The sequence below is a fragment of the Nomia melanderi genome, chromosome 11 (genome assembly GCF_051020985.1).
Source record: "Nomia melanderi isolate GNS246 chromosome 11, iyNomMela1, whole genome shotgun sequence".
In the NCBI taxonomy this organism is placed as follows: Eukaryota; Metazoa; Arthropoda; class Insecta; order Hymenoptera; family Halictidae; genus Nomia; species Nomia melanderi.
The window spans coordinates 10,229,309-10,250,225 of NC_135009.1; the positions used below are offsets into that span (position 1 = coordinate 10,229,309).

General features: G+C 38.5%; 1 protein-coding gene across 1 annotated transcript in view; it reads right to left on the reverse strand.

The window, feature by feature from the left end:
- LOC116430550 (uncharacterized) overlaps positions 1–20,917 on the reverse strand; it is a 189,713-nt gene that overhangs the window by 16,265 nt on the left and 152,531 nt on the right. The window contains exon 24 of the mRNA XM_076371820.1: positions 13,956–14,118. Coding sequence (XP_076227935.1) covers positions 13,956–14,118 — 163 coding nt within the window. The remainder of the gene's footprint in view (positions 1–13,955; positions 14,119–20,917) is intronic.

The window sequence follows — 20,917 nt, forward strand, 5'->3', positions numbered from 1 at the left end:
TCGTTTTCATACGGATCGCGAACGTCCAGCGTGCTTCCCCTTTCAGCGGACGCATGAAACGCGGTTCAATATTCGATTCGCGGTTACGTTCGAATTAACTTACGCTTCGCTGATTAACGATAGATTTACGGAACGAGCCAATAATTAACTCGTATTGATTTTATAAAGTTTGTCGGGCGAATGTTTGGGTCAATTTTGATTGATACAGATACGCAAATATGCATTCTAATTGCTTTCCCTTTGAACCTTTAATTTTCAAAGTATAACGAACGAATATCAATTTCCATAATAGAGACAGAGTAAATTGTGCAGTGATGACTGTAAATCTAGTGTTAACCGTTTGTAACGAGTAACTCGCAAATCATGAACATCTCTCCGAAAATGTTTAAATAGGGATTGGAATATTATAATAAATCATAATCAATATGTATTTTTACAGTTTTAATTTATTTTTTGTCTTGAGACGATAATGGAACCTTCAAGAAACGTGCTTGAAGATTAAAATCGCATTGGAAATTTGAGGAATAATAGAAAAATTAACTGGTTGTAAGCTGGGGTTAAAGGTTTAAAGTAATCTGAGGTTACTAAGGGTTAAACTATTCTTTGTCGAGTGAAATTAGAATGTACGACGTGTCTTGGAAGAAAGTGATGAATTATTTCTGCGTTTCTGTGAAGTTATTTTGTACCAACGTAATCAAATGCATTGCATGTTAATTGTCATCCAATATAAAATTATAAATTCAATGTTAATATATGTATATATTACAGTAGTATGCACGAAAGTCTAAAATTTATTCATTTCGGTATATTGCTTTCAATATTTGAATTTTTGATATCTTTTATCTTGAATTATACAGAACAGCGAAATGTATTCATCGCAAAACACGTTCACACATTTTTATATATTAAGTAAATACGAAAAACGCTGAAACCAGTACTCAAACGTTTGTTTTCCATTTCCAGGTCTGCGGTTGAAAAGTTTCACGCGCCACCGTGCAATTTCGATATTCCCGCGATTGCAATTTGCAAAGCAAATATTTGTGGAATGTATTTTCCCTTCTTCAGAAAAACATGAATTCTGCCTTCGAAACAGTACATACTGCGGTATTTTTCTACTTCGAAAGTAACCGCGTATTTCCTTTTTCGAAAATAACCGATTGTTCGCTTCAAATAAATTCTTTAACCACGACATAACAGAAATTTTATCTCCACCTTACGAGCTACGTTTTCAGACTAAACTTTAACTGCTATTGCTTCTATTACTATATCACTGATCTTATAACATTGAATGGTTTCCAAGCAAACTACTAAATTAACAAATCAAACCACAATTAACACATTAAATGATACATGAACATACAATAATAATATCGCAATTCAATCGAATATCTTAACATATTTTTCTCGTTCTGTATATTTTCCTCTATGAAATCATCTGGCATCGAACGTGTAACACATTGTGTACCGGTAACGAGAAATCTCGCTCCTCTTTAAAGACACTTAACTATGCAACTTCGCTAACGACCACAGCATTGAAAAAAATATAAAATTTCATTCGAATTGATTATCTATTTAAAATATATTACATAACAATATGACATTTTTTATGAGTTTCTCTATGTATAGTGACATAAGTTGACCTCAGTAAAAATTGCCATCCGCACACTTCGGTTTTCTGAAAATCAGCCGTTACGCAATGCGTTAACTTCCAACGCAAGAGATTAAGCGAGCTACAGCACGATTCTACAGAACGATACCATCGATTTCCCCGTGTGCACGGCGCATAAAACACTTTCGACTGTCGGCAGTCTCAATTATCGGCCGTGGTCTCGATGGAAACAGCTATGTCGAGCAAGCGATCTCGGATGTTGACCAGCCCGGCGGGTGGGTTAGGTATCGAGGGAAATAGGGTGTCGAGGTTGTTGGCAGAGAGCAGGGCTCAAAGGAGCCCAGGAACGGTCCCGGGAACCCATTCTTGGTCGCCGGGAACGACGGGCATCGCCCACGTACCCGGCGCGGCGGATCGTGGCCGGACAACGGCGGCCGTAGCGGCAACGGCCAATCGCCGTCCACGTTTCAGAGCCGGTATATACATGCATTCATGTATGAGCCGTGAGAACCTAACTGTGAAACGTTAGCCCGTTTGCCGGTGGGGGCCAGACGGTGAGACCGGCCGTGGCCGGGGGGGTCAAAGGGCAGCACGCCAGTCGATTTTGCATGAACGCGCACTTTCGTTTTTCGGTGCCCCGCGGATGACAAAAGGAACGCGGTATCCCGAGGAACGACGAGACAAAAGAATAACGACTGTTTTCTGCGTTCAAACGGCCCTCCCCTTTCTCTCGCCGCTCCTCTGCGCCACGAAATCCGTGAACCGGCGATGACTATAAATATTCCTTTAACCATTCGTGCTTTAACACTTTTTGCTTCTGGTTCGTTCGGTTTTCTTCCCTTTTTTGTTCCTTCTTTTCCCCGCTTTTTTTCCTCTGTTTTGGTAGTTGCTCGCTCCGTGGGGAACGACGAGAGGCGTGAAGCTCGTGCACGGTACCGTTCGCGGAACGCCGCGCGTTCGCGTCGAACGCGGACGCGGTTGATTATGGTAAATGGATTGTGGAATTTGCGTTGATACGTCGGATCGGGGCTTCTTTTGTATACGAATCGAGTTTCGGCGGGGTGAAGGTTTACGAGGGAATTCTTTTGTTTTCGTTTCCTATGGTTGAAGGTACTTGACACATTGCGTTCGAAGGTACTTAACACATTAGCTATGCAACTTCGCTAATTACCACAGCATTTAGAACAATATTAAATTTCATTCGAATCGATTATCTATTTAAAATATGCTACGTAACAATACGATATCTGAGTTTTTGTATATATATATATATGACTAGATCTCACTGAAAATTGCCGTCACAATTCAGTTCTCTGAAAATTAGCCGGTACGCAACGTGTTAACACTAACCGGCACTTTTTCTATCGTAACTAGTCAAATGACTGACTGTAAGATAAAGATAAACAAGTTAGATGATAAATGTTTTGTAGTGAAAACGAAAACGAAAGGAAAGACAGGAATTGAAAAACTGGGTAATCAGACAATATAAGAATTGATATTAACACTAGAATTATCAGGTGGGTCAAAATTACCAATTTCTAATTTATTCTTTTAGAACAACTGCGAAGGTACAGATACTTCTTTCAGAAATGATTATGAAGCTGATTTAGTAGTACCTAACTGAAGTATAGACCAATTGAAGTGTTATTAAATTCGCGCGTATAGCTTTTATGAGGAAATGTTCAAAAGGCGGTTTAAGTGCTCGGTAGTTCTAGTTCTTCCTTTCAAATTTTAACCCTTTGAACTCTGTAGGCTCCAATATTGCACCAGTTATAATATTAAATATTTTAATGAATCTCAAAGAAACTACCCTGAAATTATTCGATTTTCCGCACATCCAAATTTTGCACTAAGAAGGAAAATAAAAGATCGAAGAAACGTTATTCCATTTCTAATTTTCGCTAGGAATACTATAAAAATTAGTTGCAGTTGCTAATAGATTACAAAACAATACGATTAGTATTAAATATATCAACCACTGCCACTAAAATTATTCCGGTATATTATCCTGATATAAAAACAACACATTCACTACAATCGAATTATAAAGAACCAATCATTTCAACTAAAACTCTAAAACGTCCAACAAATAAAACGAATCATATCAATCTCTAAACAACTTATACACATACAACTCTACACGGCAGACTACACCGTCAACCGAACGTACAGCCAATTCCAATACTTCCTCTACCACACTCCCGAGAACTTCCAAAATCCTCCCCCGGCGGTTCCATTAAAATCCCCATCTCAACGTCAAAGTTTCCCATCCCCCGGAGGAACAACGTCGACATTAAAGAACCTGAACGGCAACCAACGATCATCCCCCGAACATGTCGCCAACCCCCTCGCGACAGTGTAATCGCGGAGCCGAGAAAGAAACTTTTCTCCAGATAAATTAACCCACTGTCAGGACTCAGCCGGCGGAAAGTAAGGAAGCGAACTTCGAAGATACATACGCGTAGGGGTTGAACGGTCCTCGGACTTCCTCTCGAATAAATTGTATCCGGTGACGGTCGACCGCCGAAAGTTCCGAGGAATCCGCCGGCAGACGTGTTTTTCTGCCTGCATGTGCCTTTTTCATCCCCCGTCTGCCAGCCGACCACCCCCGCCGCCGAAATCCGATAATCGACTCGCGTATACACGAGAGCCTCGCCTCCAGGAATACCGAGACACGGCTCGAACGGCAAACACGCCGGACCCATTCGAAGCACTTTCAATTGGAGATTCAACGACATTTGGTATGCATTAGTCTAGCCGGGACACCCAACCCCCCGTAAACACAACGCAGGAATCCGATACGGATTTGCGACGTTTTACTCGATCTCCGACGGAATTTGGATTAGGACGAAGAACGGAATTACTTTCCGGCGGTCGCCGGATAGCGGAGTGAATTTGTGCGACCGGATTGAGGCTACCGGTAACGAGAACTAATTCCCGTTTGAGATACTATAAGTAAGTATCGGCGCGACGAAATTTTTGTAAATGTCTTTGGTTGGTGAAGTATTTTATTAACCCTTTGCACTCGAGAATATTTCTCGCGACAGATATTCCTTATTTTCTGATGAAATATCAATGGTATTTTTTACAATTAATATAAACTATTTTATTTCGATGTTCCATGTGTTGGTAGATTATAGGAAATTTAATATTGAATTTTAAATTTTATGAAAGGCGCCTCTAGAGTGCAAAGGGTTAACGCGTTCGCTGTCAGTGTTTATTTCGGTGACGGTCTCCTCGATTATAATATTTTCTTCGATCCAATAAATCTGAATAAAGTATTAGAAAAATGAAACTGGAAGGAGTCATTGAGTTCCTAAATATAATGTCGTAGTTTACAATTTCTAGTAAAAATGTCCATAGGATTGCGGCCGTCACAAATATGTGACGAACGTGTTAACATGTATGGCATTTTGCATCTTTCAACGTACACAAGATCTATATCGAAGCATATTACTCGATAATAATAACAACGGATATTACAAAGAAATAACGAAGATTTTATAGTAAAATCATTATTACTTTATAATTATATCGTTGTTATTATTATTGAGCAATACGCTTCGGTATATAACTGGTGTACATTGAAAGGCGTAAAATGATATACATGCTGTTAATAAAATACTTCAAAAAGTAAAGATATTTACAAAAATTTGAATGTGCCGATATTTATTTGATCCACCGTACTTGGGAATGGATTCGCGTAGATTTGGCGTGGTTTCTTCAATATAATTGTAAGGTATTATTGGGTGGAATGCATCAAAATGACCTATTCCTGACTTCTACTTTGTGTGGTTATTAAAAATATAACAGATGTTTCTCTGAGAAGTTATTAAAGAAATTGTTTTAGCAATGTGCAAATTGAGTTATAGATCATAAGTCTCGATAGATGCACCCTCGAAGATGATACAGAGGGATTTCGAAAAGTCAATTGAACTATTCGATAGGTCTGGTGTCAAACCTCTGCAGTTGAGGGTCATTCTGTTAGAATATTGAAAAATGGATTTTAATCGTGTCTCCAGTGTTTGAACTCAATGTTTAACCCTTTGCACTCGGTAGGTGACTCTCACTCACCACTTGATTTCCTATAGTGAAGCTATAAAGTTTGAATTTTAATATTATACTTCATACAATGCATCAATCTGAGAAATATTGACGTAAAATAGTTTCGTCCGACAATTCACTTGAATTTCTCATCGAGTTGGTTTCACAAAATATCGTCTTCATCTCATCAGAAAATGCTGAAATATTTCTAGTGAAAAACTTCGGAGTGCAAAGGGTTAATCCGTTGTTATATCATGTAAGGTAAAATATCGAATGTAGCGAGTGAAATTTAAAAAATCAAGAAATTGAGGAAATCGCAGAACAAAATGGAAAATGGTAAAGCAGTGTAGCAATAACAATGCGAGACTAAATTTCTCGAAAGATCTGTTTCACTGAACATAATATAAACTACTCGTGTACAGTTAATATCCCGCTCTTCGTCGAGCGTGAATTAATAAATTTCCCAAAACTCCAAAGAACCTTGGTGCCGTTTAAATAGAATAATATACTTCATATTCAAAGTGAACCACTTGACGAAATAACGCGCCCATCGAGAATATTTCCCCGCCACCGGAGCAACTTTCATCGAGCGTCCCCTCACGTTCTCGTATTTACATTTTTCCCCTATTCGGTCGGCTTGTACCAGCAGCGATCGACGGAAACCTGGCGGTCGAAGATAAATGGCGCCGTAAGCTCGAGTACCTGGCGTAAAGTGGAAGTTTCCACTGCTCCATGGCCGGAATCGACAATCGCGCAGCCGATTCTTCCGGATTAAAGTAAAAAGCCGACCGCGGGGATCGCGTGCGCGCGCGTACCAAACGAATCGAAGATGTATTTCCCAACGGGGACCCAAGGGAGACGAGTAATTCGCTTGCAAATCGATTCGCCGGTTATACGTTCCGGCCGCTGGATACTGTTTAACCCTTTAACCTATGACTTCTTTCGCGACTGTGTTTAATAAACTACCTTACTATTAATAATTCAACGGTAAAAGAAAAGAATTTGACACTCTTCCTATGATCCTTTTACTATAATAAAGAACATTAGTTCATACACTTTTCCCATGTTTTATAATTGTTCGCCCGAATTAAAAAGTGTTATATTATAAAATTTCTAACATAGTTCATTTTCCTTCTTAGGATAGAATTTGTAGTAAAAATGCAATAATCCGTACACTAACTAACAGCCGAGTCAAAATGATTCTTGATTCGTTCATTTTGCAATTATTAAAAAGACAGATGTTTCTCTGAGAAATTATTACGGATATTGGTTTGGCAAACTGAATTGTACAGCAATTAAAGTTTCAATAGGTGCACTCTACAGACGAATTTCAAAATGTCAATTTAACTGTTCGGTAGTTTTCAAAAGTTTGTTCGTTAAAATATTTAAAGCTACAAACAGTGACGTAGCCGAGTCTATATAACGCGAAGGGTTTATAGGAAAGGAATATTTAATTTAGCCTCAGAAAAAGTAAGTAGCACTTAGATTGCTCGAGTTCGGTTTAAAATGTACGTCACGAGTGTGACGCGATATTATAGGACAAGGGGTTAACGCAGAATAGGAAATTTCATCGGACTCGTCCGCTCGTTCCGAAATTCGCGCACACCGTGTCCTATGGTAAGTCGGTGGAGGATTTATAGAGCACGTGAAGGAATGCTGGTACAACGAAGCCGGGTTTCCTCGATAGAGAGGGCCGATCGCGCCATTTTGGGAACTACTGGGCCGTTGACCCGAAATTCGAGATTTTTGGAAACGTTCAATGAAGTATTTTGTTTGTAGCGTTACCTGTTAGTAGAGAAAAGGAGTACCTGCGACGGGAAGTTTCAAAATATTTGAATTACTTTCGAATCTTTCGAGCATCCAGATATATGTCCATTTTATTAAAGATAAAGACTATTTAACTAGACGTAGTTAATAAACTGCAGTAATTCACATTAAAAATATCAGACAGGTCAAAATCAGCCACTAATTTCATCTTTTTGCAATTATTATAAAGACGACAGATGTTTCTCTTTGAAACGATTAAATTTGATTCGGCGATACGCAAACTGAATTGTAAATCAAGTAAAGTCCCAATGGATGCACTCTGAAGTTTACTGTTAATAGTAGAACTGTTAAGGCTACGAATCACATACAAGAAACACGATTTAATAAAACAATCCTCCATTTCAATCGACTTCGGACGATCCATAACTAATTTCAACATTGCGAAACGCGCATCCTAACGAAAACGTACAGTGACTTTGATCGATCGCTTCGTCCGAAAAATCATTCGCGCATCATTAATTTCACTGTCACACTAAACTGACTAACACGGTGATTTTAACGATATAATAATTGCCCGGACGTTTCTGAATCGTCCTCAAATTGAAACGCAAACGCGAGAGAAAGAAATTAGACGGGATCGCCGGCCGGAGGCTAATTGAACGCGATAGCCGTGTCTACTTTCGACGAAGAGACCCGCGAGGGTGAATATTCGTCCTTGTTCATCGTGATGCCGGTGACCTAGGTCACGGTTAACGAACAGCTCGGGGAGATCTCTGTTAGCTTCCGACTCTGTTGAAACACCGAGCGCGGTGCTCGGTAATGGTCGGATGCCTCGAAACTGATTTGCCTGAATTATCGAGCTGATCGCCAGCTAATTTGCAATCACGTAACAGTGATTGATGGGCCTTTCCATTTCAAACGGCCTTGAACCCTTGGGCCTCGCTCGGGGGTCGTGCTCGCGCAACAACGGTTTCCATGATTATCATTCGATTACCGCTTCGTTGTGCTCTCTATTCTAGTTGATAAAAGAATCTAAAAAACGGAAAAACAATGGAACAAAACAATGAATACAAACTCAACAAAGTGACAATTTTTTAAAACATCTTTTGGTATACAATTGACTTTACCGGTACTAACTGATAATATCAAACTATCCGATTCAACGAAGAATTAAAAGAGTCGATAATTTTATCGAGGGGAAAGAAAAAATAATAAGAAACCACGAGACATTGAATATTTATAATTATTATACAACTCGGCTCTTCAAAATACTAGGACCACTGGATCGTTGGCCTAAAAATAATTTCCCTTCGCCACCGTGACTCGCCTAAAACGCTCGCGCGCCTGGTTGCATCTTCAGCGTGAAATTAACGCGTAAATGAATTTCAGGAGGGGGTTTAAATCCACGGAAAATCAATAAATAAAAAGAAGGCAAAAGGGAGGGAAAAACATGGGAGGGCGGAACAGCGTCGTGTCACGATAGACTCAGCGTAGGATCGAATGTCGTCCTCATTTTTCGACGATTTCGAGCGTGGACGTGACGCGTCACGGCGTCATCGCTCTCTCAAGGATCCTTTCGACGACTCGTCGACTCCGCTCGACGACACCGAGTCGTTCCCATCCATCGGGGACGCGTTTACGATCGCCCCCGGCCACGCCGATTCGACAGGTACACGCCGTTTCGTAATTGGGTAATTGCTATGCCAAGGTATACCCGCGCGTACCGGTAATTACCGTATCGAGTCGATGCCCGAGCTAACGGACTGTCGCTTTTGCAGGTAAAAAGCGAAACTCTTGGCTCTCGAACCACCGGGTAAATTATTTTTGGCTCAGTCCGTGGCACTCGTTCAACGAGATACTCTCCTCGTAACGATTATGCAATCGTAAACACACCGCGAGGTCTTTACCCGGAAAATCGGTTCGATACTGATGAATTGAATGAGAGTGTTGGAGTAATTGTACGTTGTTCGTGACATTTTTGTGTAAGGCTGATCGGTCGCTTCAATTTGTAGGATTGTATCGTTTAACGCTTTGCACTCGAAAGTTTTTCACTAGAAATATTCAATGTTTTCCGATGAGATACAGACGATATTCTTTGAAATTAATTAATGAAGAAACATGTATAAATTGAGAAGGAAAGTTATTTTATTTCAATATTGCACATATCGATGCATTATGCAAAGCTTAATATTATATATAAGAATTGATAATTTTGCAAATCAAATCAAGTGGTGACTGAAAGTCACCTCTCGAGTGCAAAGGGTTAACAGTGAAAATAAATGAGGAAGTAATGTAATAAAATTTTAGACAATCCAGCAGAGTTTGGCTAATATTTTAACACTGAAACTACAGGGTGAGTCAAATTTAGCCACCGAAATTTTTATTTTACAAGTGTTTAAATTATAAAGGCGTTTTTGTTAAAGGTTCTCGATTAAATCTGTATATTTACAGAGATACGAAAGTAGGAGACCCTTTGGATTTCAAGAAATTTGTTCTGATTTTTACAAAAAATTACAAATAAGTCACTTTGATTGCTCGATGGTGTTAACTAAATTTCACAAGTAGTGATCAGAAGAGTCATTTATTTAAGTATTACTATTGTCAACTAGATTGTGGTATTACCGAGTTCATTGTATATTCGTAATATTTATTGTAAATTGAATCGTCTAATCCATTGACGAGGACAATCGAATGGCACTCGAATTGAATCATTACTCCGGAATAAAATCCACTAAGCAACTCTGACATACTCGCAAACACTATTTCGATTTAGAAGCATGTACTCCTTGAACCAAAAAACAAAAATCACACTTTCGAGCGCACGTTGAACACGAAAACGAGAAATGGAAGTGGTTAGGCAATTTTCGTGAACGTCACCGCGAGTCGCAATCCATCGATCGCAGATTATCGCGACGTTGATTGACCGAAGAAGCGAAAGGGAGATCGTGTAACAGAACGAACCCGTCGATGACGAGGACGATGATCGTCATCGGCAAGGTGAGTCGGATGTTTACGCATCGTTTTGACCCGCGCCGTGACCCGTTGATGATAGTCTCCCGATGACACGATCACCCCGCGGCAATACTTTTGACGTCGAGCGGCAGAAGGATCAAGAAAGGAGCCAGCGTTAGTCGAAAGTTACACGGAATAACGAATAAAGAGTGGCGAATAAGTTCAATCTGATTGTTACTCGCGAGCAACGAATAATTTATATACCCGTCATTCTCAGGCAATAAATAAATTGAATTTACTCGCCATTTTCTGTTCGCTAATTCGAATAACCTTTGCACAATGATGCATAGGTAATGTAAATGTAAATGATTTGCTATTAATTGAATCTGCAAATAAGTGACTCAAAGTAATAGTATATTATTTCCTAAGTTCTGAAGGAAAACAGCTTTCGTAAACTGTCCTTGGATTAAATAAGTACTGATAATACAATTATTGATATTAATCATTAATAGTAATTAGTATTATTAATAATATTATAATATTGAGATCACAGTGTGCAAGAAGTAACGAATAAAGGTTCTCTACAGGAGTAACTTGAATAACAAATAACTGAATAACGAATTATTTATTTTTTATTGTCAATGGAATAAAGTTTAAATCGAATGATACTCAACATTGGAAGAAACCGTCGTGTAAACCCGTTGAATTTTTCGTGGACGATCGATACAATGCGACGACATCCTTCAGCCGCTCGCGGTTTCCATGAAACGGCGCGCGGTTTTCAAAAGATAATTACACCGCGATAGCGACGCGACGAGAGAGAGTTTTTACAACTTTCCACGGAATGAAAGATCGAAGGCGGCCGCCGCGTAAAAACTTGCCCGAAGCCTGGCTCGCAATAAACTGATGGAAAATATGGCGGCGGATGACAGTGTTTTTATTACCGCTTTGTGGCGGACGGTTCGAAACGAGGCTAGAGGTGAATGGATAATTCTATTCGTTCGTTAATTAGGAATGGAATAAATGGTGTTAACGAGACATGAGCCACGGATTAACGAGGAATTCAATTAGGTCTAGCGACAAGAAAACTGTGAATGTTAATTGACGCCGGGTATATGGGATAAATGTTTGCGAAGCTGATTTTCTATTCTTGCGTCACGGATTGAGCATAATTATGCCGCATGCGGTCGAAGTTTAATCTAATAATTGCGATTCCATACAGATACGCGTGCGTCCATGATTTTTACGGAATCTCAATAATTAATTCCTAAGCTGTATATAATAAAAGTGCAGATTTTCGACGATATTCAAATGCAAATGTTACCTTAACGCGAGTGTATTTGTTTGATGGAAAAATGGGAAAATCACGTATTTACATAATATTCAATTTGTGAGAATAACACGATATTCTTAGTTTAATATATCCGCTCCAGTATAAGTCTTATTTATACTACTTCAATCAAACTATTGACAACAAACGAATACGTCTTCTCACTATAATTTCTTTAACTTAATTTCGAAACATTAAATTCAATCGAATACCATTATATAACTATCGATATATCAAATGCAACAGTTCAAGTAATTCCTACACAAATTCTCCAATCAAACCAAAATCCTATTCAATAGCTTAATTAAACAGATTCTAAACAGAAATCAACTTTTCTCAAAAATTTCCCCACTTCGATAATAAAATATTTGAAATTCCTCCTTAAGTTCCTTCATCTTCCATTTCACAACGTACCGTTCATTTCAATAACATAATAACAACATAATTAAACAGATTCTAAACAGAAATCTACTTTTCTCAAAAACTTCACCAATTCGATATTCAAATATTTGAAATTTCTTTTTAACTTCCTTCATTTTCCATTTCACACGTCCATTCCAATAACATAATTAATAAGTAACACAATTAAACAGATTCCAAACAGAAATCTACTTTTCTCAAAAACTTCACCAATTCGATAATAAAATATTTGAAATTCCTTCTTAAGTTCCTTCATCTTCCATTTCATTCCAATAACATAATAATAACATAATTAAACAGATTTTAAACAGAAATCTACTTTTCTCAAAAACTTCACCGGTTCAATAATAAAATGTTTGAAATTCCTCCTTAGGTTCCTCCATTTTCCATTTCACACGTCCTGTCTCACTCCAACCTATCAAAAATAATTTGATAAATTGAAATCGTCTTTTCCCAGGCCGTTCCGAGAATTCGGCGAATCCTTCCAATGGGAAGAAACGAAAGAGAAGAAGAAGAAGAAGAAGAAGAAGAAAAGGAGTAGGAGGAGGAGGAGGATGAGAAGGAAGAGTAGAAGCACGCGGAGGCGGGTTTACGATATTCAGCTCGATCGATTCGCATCGCCCCTCCTTCATTTTTGTTCGGCCTTTGGTACAGAGGTCTTGAGATACGCGAGAGAGCCACGACCTCCTCCGTCGTTATTTATCGCCGATTATTTCATACGTTTTACTTTTTTCCAGTGGAACGAGGCATTATTTCGGACGAAGCGTTGCCCACCTCTCCGCTGCGCGGGATAATCGACGACCTTCGGTCGAAAGAAATGCCCGACGGGTACCGGGGGTCAACCGGTTGTTCGAACATCTTTTCTGGCGACCGTGCACAATTATTTAATCTCTTCCTTATATTTCTGCCGCCCGCCAACCAACAACGTATCCGATTCCTCCCGTACATCGACAATAACTAGACAGCGGATTTCGTGCACTGACAAATACGAGCGCATGAAATATAAAGCAACGAAATGTTCGGGAGAATTGAACCACTTGGCCTGTGATTTCTTTCGCGAAGGTGTTAGAAGTATATTGTCATTGATAATTTATTGGAAGAAGAATAATTAAAAAGAGAAAACAGTTAGTTTGACAACGAAAGAATCCAGTGACATTTATTATTGTGTTTGAGATAATCTATGAGTTTGATATCGTGCTTTATGCAAAGTTAAGGGTGTTGTTACGATTGATTGAAATTTTTAAGGGAATTAGTTCGTGCGGAATATTTTCTTGAGATTATTTGGGACATTTTTATTTTTGCAATTATGTACCTGTGTAATAATGACGATTTAGAATATTATAGGATTATCTTTCGATTAAATGAAGACTATTATTTTGAATATAATAGTAAGTTTCGTGGTTTTAAAACTGTGAGCTTATTAACACAGTAAATTTCTCGCGAGGGAGATATTGTTACGATAATATACCTCTAAACTGTGCAATAAGCGAGTTCATTTGGTTTTATAAAGCTCCTAAGGAGTATCTGCGCTGCCCGTAAAACATAAGTTGAGTTTAAAGAGGGCGTAACGTGCCCAGAAGCTGCGCATTATTCTTTCAAACCGTGGAGCTTCTTGCAAATTCGCATTCTTATGGGAGAATTTTTAGGAGAGTAAAGTTAAATGAAATTTTACTTCGTGAATGAGTTTTACGAATTGAAAATAAAATGAAATAATATTTAAATTTATCAAATTTGTGACCCTATCATCTGTATCCAAAATTCCAATAATTTCGGGGAAGGGATTGAAATTGAGATGTTCAAACTTTCGGGACAGTATCGAGAATTTCGACTCACCTACGAGCGGCACCATGAGCGTGTAGATCGGCTGCGCCCCGGAAATCGCCTTCGTGATATTCTGCAACTGCGGCAGGTAGTCGATGAAGCAATTAGTATCCGGTACCAATTGTCTTGGTCTCACTTCAATTTCCACGGATACCGAAGACTTTTGCAGAATTTGCTGTAACAAAAGGAAAATATCGTATGAAACCGACAGTCTAGAAATAAATCAAAATCATAACTTATGCAGTGACACAAAATCGTCTGAATAAGAATATTACAATTAAAATGACAGAAGAAAGTAAATTATTTAAACAACTCTTAGTCGTACGTAGTATGTGAATACATATTGGAGTTAAAAAAAATGTAACAATTATTTCCATTACATACATGATCCAAAAATAGCAGTAATTGTTATATTCTTTTATATTTGTTATATTCATTTTATTGTATATATACATTATTGTTGAATATTTATTTGCAAGAATAAACACAACACAGTTTGGGAAAACTAAGTGTATATTTATTAGTATATATTAAGGTAATTTACAATAACTGAAACGGAACGCTGTTCGATGGTTGAGCGTTTACTACGAACTGCCGAACGACGCGGAGAGAAAAGAAAAGACGCTGAGCACGTGCAATAAAAATTTGTAGCCTCTGAAAACTTTGTAGCCATTAAAAATATATTTCATGCTCACTCTCAACAATTATTATTATCATTATTAATATTACACGGTAATATTACAAAGTAAATATTACAGGAGCACAAATATGAATATTAACCCCATTTTATAAATTTCGAATTCAAGTGAAAATTAATGTCTAATTTCTAAGTCGAACACTACTAAAATATTGTGTGAAGAGTGTCTGAAGTTATAAAGGAATTCTTAAAAATGAATTGGAGCGGAGTTTGGTGTTTGCATTTTTTCAGCGTACTACAACACGGCCTATTTGTTCGTGGATCGAGCCTAGGACGCAGGATGCAGCGGAAGATGCATTACCCTCCAATTGAATCCCACGTATGCACACGGTGTTCCGTGAAACGATTGCGCACGCCTTGGAGAACAATGTAGACCCGACGGTATAACGCGAATGCCAAGTAGCTATTGTTACAGCAAAGGATACGAACGTAATGAACCCCCTAATGCTACCCCTTGTTCGTGGGACGATGATCGATACGCGACGCCAAACGCTGCATTGTATCGATCCGTTCTATGCTTCTCTTACATAGACAATATTACTGAAATATGCAGTTCACTTTTGCTACAGTATTATACCATAATGTTCGATGAAAATTGAGATTTTCAGTTTCACGTTTCCGACATAATTTATTTGTCCCTTGGATCTGTGAATGAATGTTAGATCGTGGATTTGATGCATTTACTGCAGTCTATATAGTGCAATGATCAGAATGGTAAAAAATGTAATGTACTGTAACGAAGATTTTATCTCGTTCTCGATAATATACTTAATAAAAGAATTTTTATTTGGTGCTAGTTTCTGTAAAGCAATGCATGAAGCTTTGCGTTTGCAAATTTAGATTTTTACTGGTGAATGTATGTAAAGATTTTGAATTCAAGAAGAAATAGAATATGACTTCTTATGGTTATATTATTTATATTATTAGTTACATATTTATATTAGTATATTTATAGTACCATATTTATATCATTATATTTATATCACTGAATTTACATTACTATATTTACAGTACCATATTTATATCATTATATTCACATCACTAAATTTATATTACTATATTTATATTACTATATTACATTTATATTTACTATTCGTCAAAAATGATCTCCAAAGGAGTAAAATTCTGTTCCAAGCGTAGGCGTAAACGGTGCAAGTATATAAGAGAGAAATCAGCGTAGAACCGGGATGACTCAATATACGTATCCCTGCAACGGTATCTTGGCAACGATTATTTGAGAGTCACGGGAATAACGTTCATTGTTCCCGCGTTCGCACATCGAGCCGTGGCAGACGGGAAGCGCGCGAGGAATCCGACGACAAGCCTAATTGTTCGTGGGAGTACATCGACGGAATGCGAAAATAAGTCCGGCGAACCCGTCCCTCGTTCCGTCACGTCACCGGGCTCAAATGTCCTACACATGTCGATACATACCCAGCACATAATCGATGGTAACGAGAAATTATTGGGTTCCTGGGAACTAAATCGCCGTTACGAACGCGGCTTGACAATTGCCAGTGGAGACCGTAAAGAGTCATTTACCCTTTGAAAAAGAATCAGCAAGGAAACATTTTTTAAGTTTAAACATTAATTCGACAAACGAAAATAAATTGCATCTTTCCAAATGAAAATAATATAATAATATAAAAATACTAAAGTAAATAAGATTTTGGAAAAATAAAATTTTAACTATTATCAGAGCTAATGGATCATTTGCAAAGCACTTAGTGATCATTTTAAATGTATTTGGTTTCAATTAATTCATATGAATTCTATAATTACATCATTAGGTATTGCAAACCCTTCATTCGTTAATATTAATTCAATTGCCGATGTTCAATTATCCGTCATTGGTTTCCGATGTTCAACTATCGATTATATACTATTAATTTCCATCGCCGACCTAAAACTATGAATTTTTATCTATTGATCATTAACTACCGATATTAAATTATGCGTCCTCGATCAATCTTCTGTTCATTTTCAATTGTGGATTTAATGAAGCTATGGAATTTTCATAGTGCCGCTGTTAGATGATAGTCGTCAGTATTCGAAAGTAGTAGAATTCCTTGCTGCGAGCAACGTTAGACCACATAGCAACTTCGTTGAATGAATGAGGACAACTGTTTTTGTATTCAGGCGGGCATGCCAGGTATATTCGTAATTGCGTGCAGGGTTCGTCCCTTGCTGTCAGAAACGGTATCACATTCAAAAAGATGGAAACCCAAGTGAGCATTGAAAACAAAGAAAATGTGAATTTCATACGAAAAAAGGAAAGAATTGAAATTTACATTTATTCACTAAAATTGAAATTTAAAAAAGAAATCTTAACGACGCGTAAAGCGTTTCAAAATAAATTCACCCAAATTCTCGATGGTCTACTTTAAAAGTATCAAAAAATATTCACAAATGTCCACGCTTAATTTTCTCGACAAAGTGGTTTCAAGCGTCAAGCTTTCATTCTACATTTTCAACCTATTTTTTCCCGCAAAATCGTCGGAATTGTCAGAGCGAAACACACCGAATGAAATTTTCAGCGGAATCACGAAACACAGATGCAGAGAAATGTCCAACACTTCCAGACGACGATGTATTGGTCCATAAAATCGAATTAAAGTTTCAAGGTGACACGTCCAGCGCAAAAATAATTGAACGAGACATCTGAATCGGTAATCAATGGAACTGCAGTTGCACACCACGGGAAGGAAAATTATTCACCGTGATGGCGAGCGATGCCTGGTGGACAATGCATAATGGACGTCGTTGGAAATCGTCGCGCGCCGGCCTATTACGGATTCGCAAGTATTTCGAGCGTCGGTGAATTCCGGGATGTTAGCTTTCTTTGAGACCCGGCGACGCACCCGTGATACATGATAATTAGCCGCGCAGGGAGATTTATCGAAACCGAACGCGTAAAGAGCAGTAAAAGAGAAACGGTGACTCGCGTCGTTAGCGATCTCAATCTCGATAGAATCGCTAATAGCCTTCGGAGAATGCATCAGACCGACAGGAAAATTTCAAATTTTCATATATTCAATTCGAAGGTTTGGCGAATTGCGCCGAGGGAATATTATTTCGTTCGAGAAACTCATTACGAGGCAGAGAGTTAACGCGTTGAGTGCTGATTTTGCCGAGAACAATACAGAAAATGAAAATAATGTAATATCAACTTATATAATTGAGTGACGTTATTATTATTGCAGGTTCATCTTGTTGAATGTCACTGTGTTAGATGGTATTGCTTATAATATAGAAAAGTTTTCAAGTAATCATCGTTTAATCGAGTGAATTATAGTAAATCGACTTGGTTGAGGTCACCGGTGACCCCCGTGGCATCTAGTGTGTTATATCGACTCGTTTAACCTTTGGTAACCCTAGATTTCTTCATAACAATAGTGAACTTTTCCAAAATACCGGTATAAGTATGTACAAACTACTTTCGGTGCAGAATCTGGGGATCTCCAGTATTTTGGGATTTTATTTTCAAATTACTAGTGTTCCTTTTGGGACTTTCTGGAAATCTGTAAATTCCTCGAACTTCCATTCTCTCCTTTGGAACCTCGTAGAAATTTTAAAACTACAATGTCTAGTATCCCTTTGAAACTTTGTAGAAACCATCACATTCATAGTGTCCCATTTGGAACCTCGCTATAATCTCTAAACTCTTCAAATCCCCAGTATCCCTTCAGAATCTTCACACAAATCTTCAACTTCCGCATACGAGTTGTTCAAAAGTCAACGCAATCAACTCGAGAAAATAGAAACTGCAAAAATCAATGTTTTAGCTTCTGAAATGATTACACAACATATTCAGAATATATAAAAATCAGGTTTTTATAACCAACAGAAAGCGAAGCAACGAGTAAACCCTTCAATAACTAAAACCAATATTACACATTCCATTAACCCTTTCCCCATAAACCTTCAACAGACGAAGCTAAATACCTCAACTGCTTGAACAATAGAAAAATAGGAAACTACGTGCCGATCACTTGCTATTCGAGTAATTAAATCATTCGTTTACACCTTAGTCTTCGTCTAGAAACTTTCATCTCGTCGAATTGCCGACATTCACCCGCAAAGGGTTGAAATGTACAAAAATCAGGAAATATCAAAAAATCAACTTGAACACCATTCAAGTAAACAACGCTACACCTCCCTAACCTCAACCACCGAAGTCCTAAAGCAACAGCGACCGAAAAAACCGACGAAACCCGTCGATCGGCATCATCGCGCGCACCGCTGCACGGCCGCGTCGCGTTATCGTCCCGCGCCGAGGCGTCTCGACAGCGGCACGGCACGCGGTGCCATCGCGCCGTCTCCGTGAACCTGTCCCTAACGTGACGCGAGTAGGTTTCCGCGTCAGAGCCGTCGGGGGAAGGGAAACATTTACAATGTAACGCTGGAAAGCGCGCGCTGTTTGCACGTGTCTGCGCGCGGCCGCTTAATATGCGTGGGCGTTGGAGACGCGGTGCGTGATTCAAGGCGGGTTCTCACGAGCCACTCGTGGCGGCGTCGACGGTGGGGCTCCGACGACGCGGAGCTGAGGGGGTGTAGCCGTGCATGTGAACGACGCGTGTGCACGTGGAGGTGTGAGAGGACGAACGAGCCGAGGAAAAGTGACGAGGACACGCGGCGAGGGGCGAGGCAGCCGGGACGCGCGCGCAACGGTACGGCATCGGTCGTTTAGGAATTCGCGAATACTTTAAACGGGAGTAAAGCACACCGGGTCGCCTGCCTGACTGCCTGACTGCCTGACTGCCACCTCTACTTAGCCTCCTCTACTCCACCATGGCTTCGTGACAGCACGCGACTACGCGAGACCCTAGACTACCCGGAAAAACGCTCCGCTGATATTCGGAGAGTGGAAACGGTGTAGCGAGTGCTATGAACACTTTTAGGGGAGCATTTTTCAACGAGAATGGTTTACGCTTCCGTTCAAACGGACTTCAGCTTTATTGTCTGGAAATTATTGGTATCCAACCGTTTTAGTGTTAACACTGAAACTACCGGACGGCTCGAAATGACTCATTACTGAATTCTTATTTTCGAAATTATTAACACTAGAACCAGTCAAAATAATTGGTTTCGATTTTTTTGTTTAGCAATTATTGATATATTCGAAGCATTGAATATTCGAAATGATTTTGAAAATAGTTTCATTTGAGTACTATAATGAATGTCTGAAGGAACTGAAAATAACCTGTTATTACAATTTTTATGGGAATTGTATATTAATCGTATTAAATGCTCGGAGTTCTAGTGTTAACCCTTTGCACTCGAGAGGCGACTCTCAGTCGCCGTTTGATTGAACGCAGCAAAATGATGAAATGAAACATTCAATATAAAATGTTGAATAAAGTAGTAACGCATGAAACATTGAAATAAAACAATTCTGTCTAATTTATGCAAAATGTTCCTTTATTTAAGTTGCAGATAATATTTTTAAATATTTCGTCAGAAAATAATGAATGTTTGTAATAGAAAGTATTGTTCAGTGTAAAGGGTTAACACTGAACCTACCAAGTAGTTAAATTCACTTTTCGAAATTCCTCTGTGCCAACTTCAGGAGTGCATTTATCGACACTTTAATTAATTCACAATTCAGTTTGCGTATTACTAAATCAATTTCTTGAATAGTTTCTTCGAGAAATATCTGTTATATTTTTAGTAATTGCAAAAAGAAGAAATCAGGAATGGATCATTTGGACCCGTCTAGTAGGGTTAAAAAGATACAGATGTTTTTCTGAGAAGTTATTAAAGAAACTGATATAGCTCAAATTCAATAGTAAATCAATTGAAGTATCGATAGATGCACTCTTGGAGTTTCTACAGAAGAATTTCGAAAAGTCAATTTTAATGCTCGGTAGTTTTAGTGTTGACACGTCGATTGCCACGGTGATCGATGGCCGGAGCTTCCAGATCGCTCGAGAAGAATAACGATGAGAAAATTCATGTCGAATACGAATATTTAACATAACATAAGTAACTAGATAATAGTGTGACATTAGTACTGTGATATCAGATTAGTAGTAATTAGTTTTAGTATCAGTTTACATTGTCAGGAAATATTAATATACAAAATGCTTAAAATTCTTGTGACAGTCAACGTGTTACATACAATTTTGTGGATATATACGAAAAATGCGGAAGTGATTGGGTGGGTATGAAGGAAAATTAATAAGAGTGGTTATCTAATTAGGCCATAAATATTGTGTTATTACAAAAAAAAAGAGAAAATAACATTTATTCACATAAATTCACTTCGATTTATTTC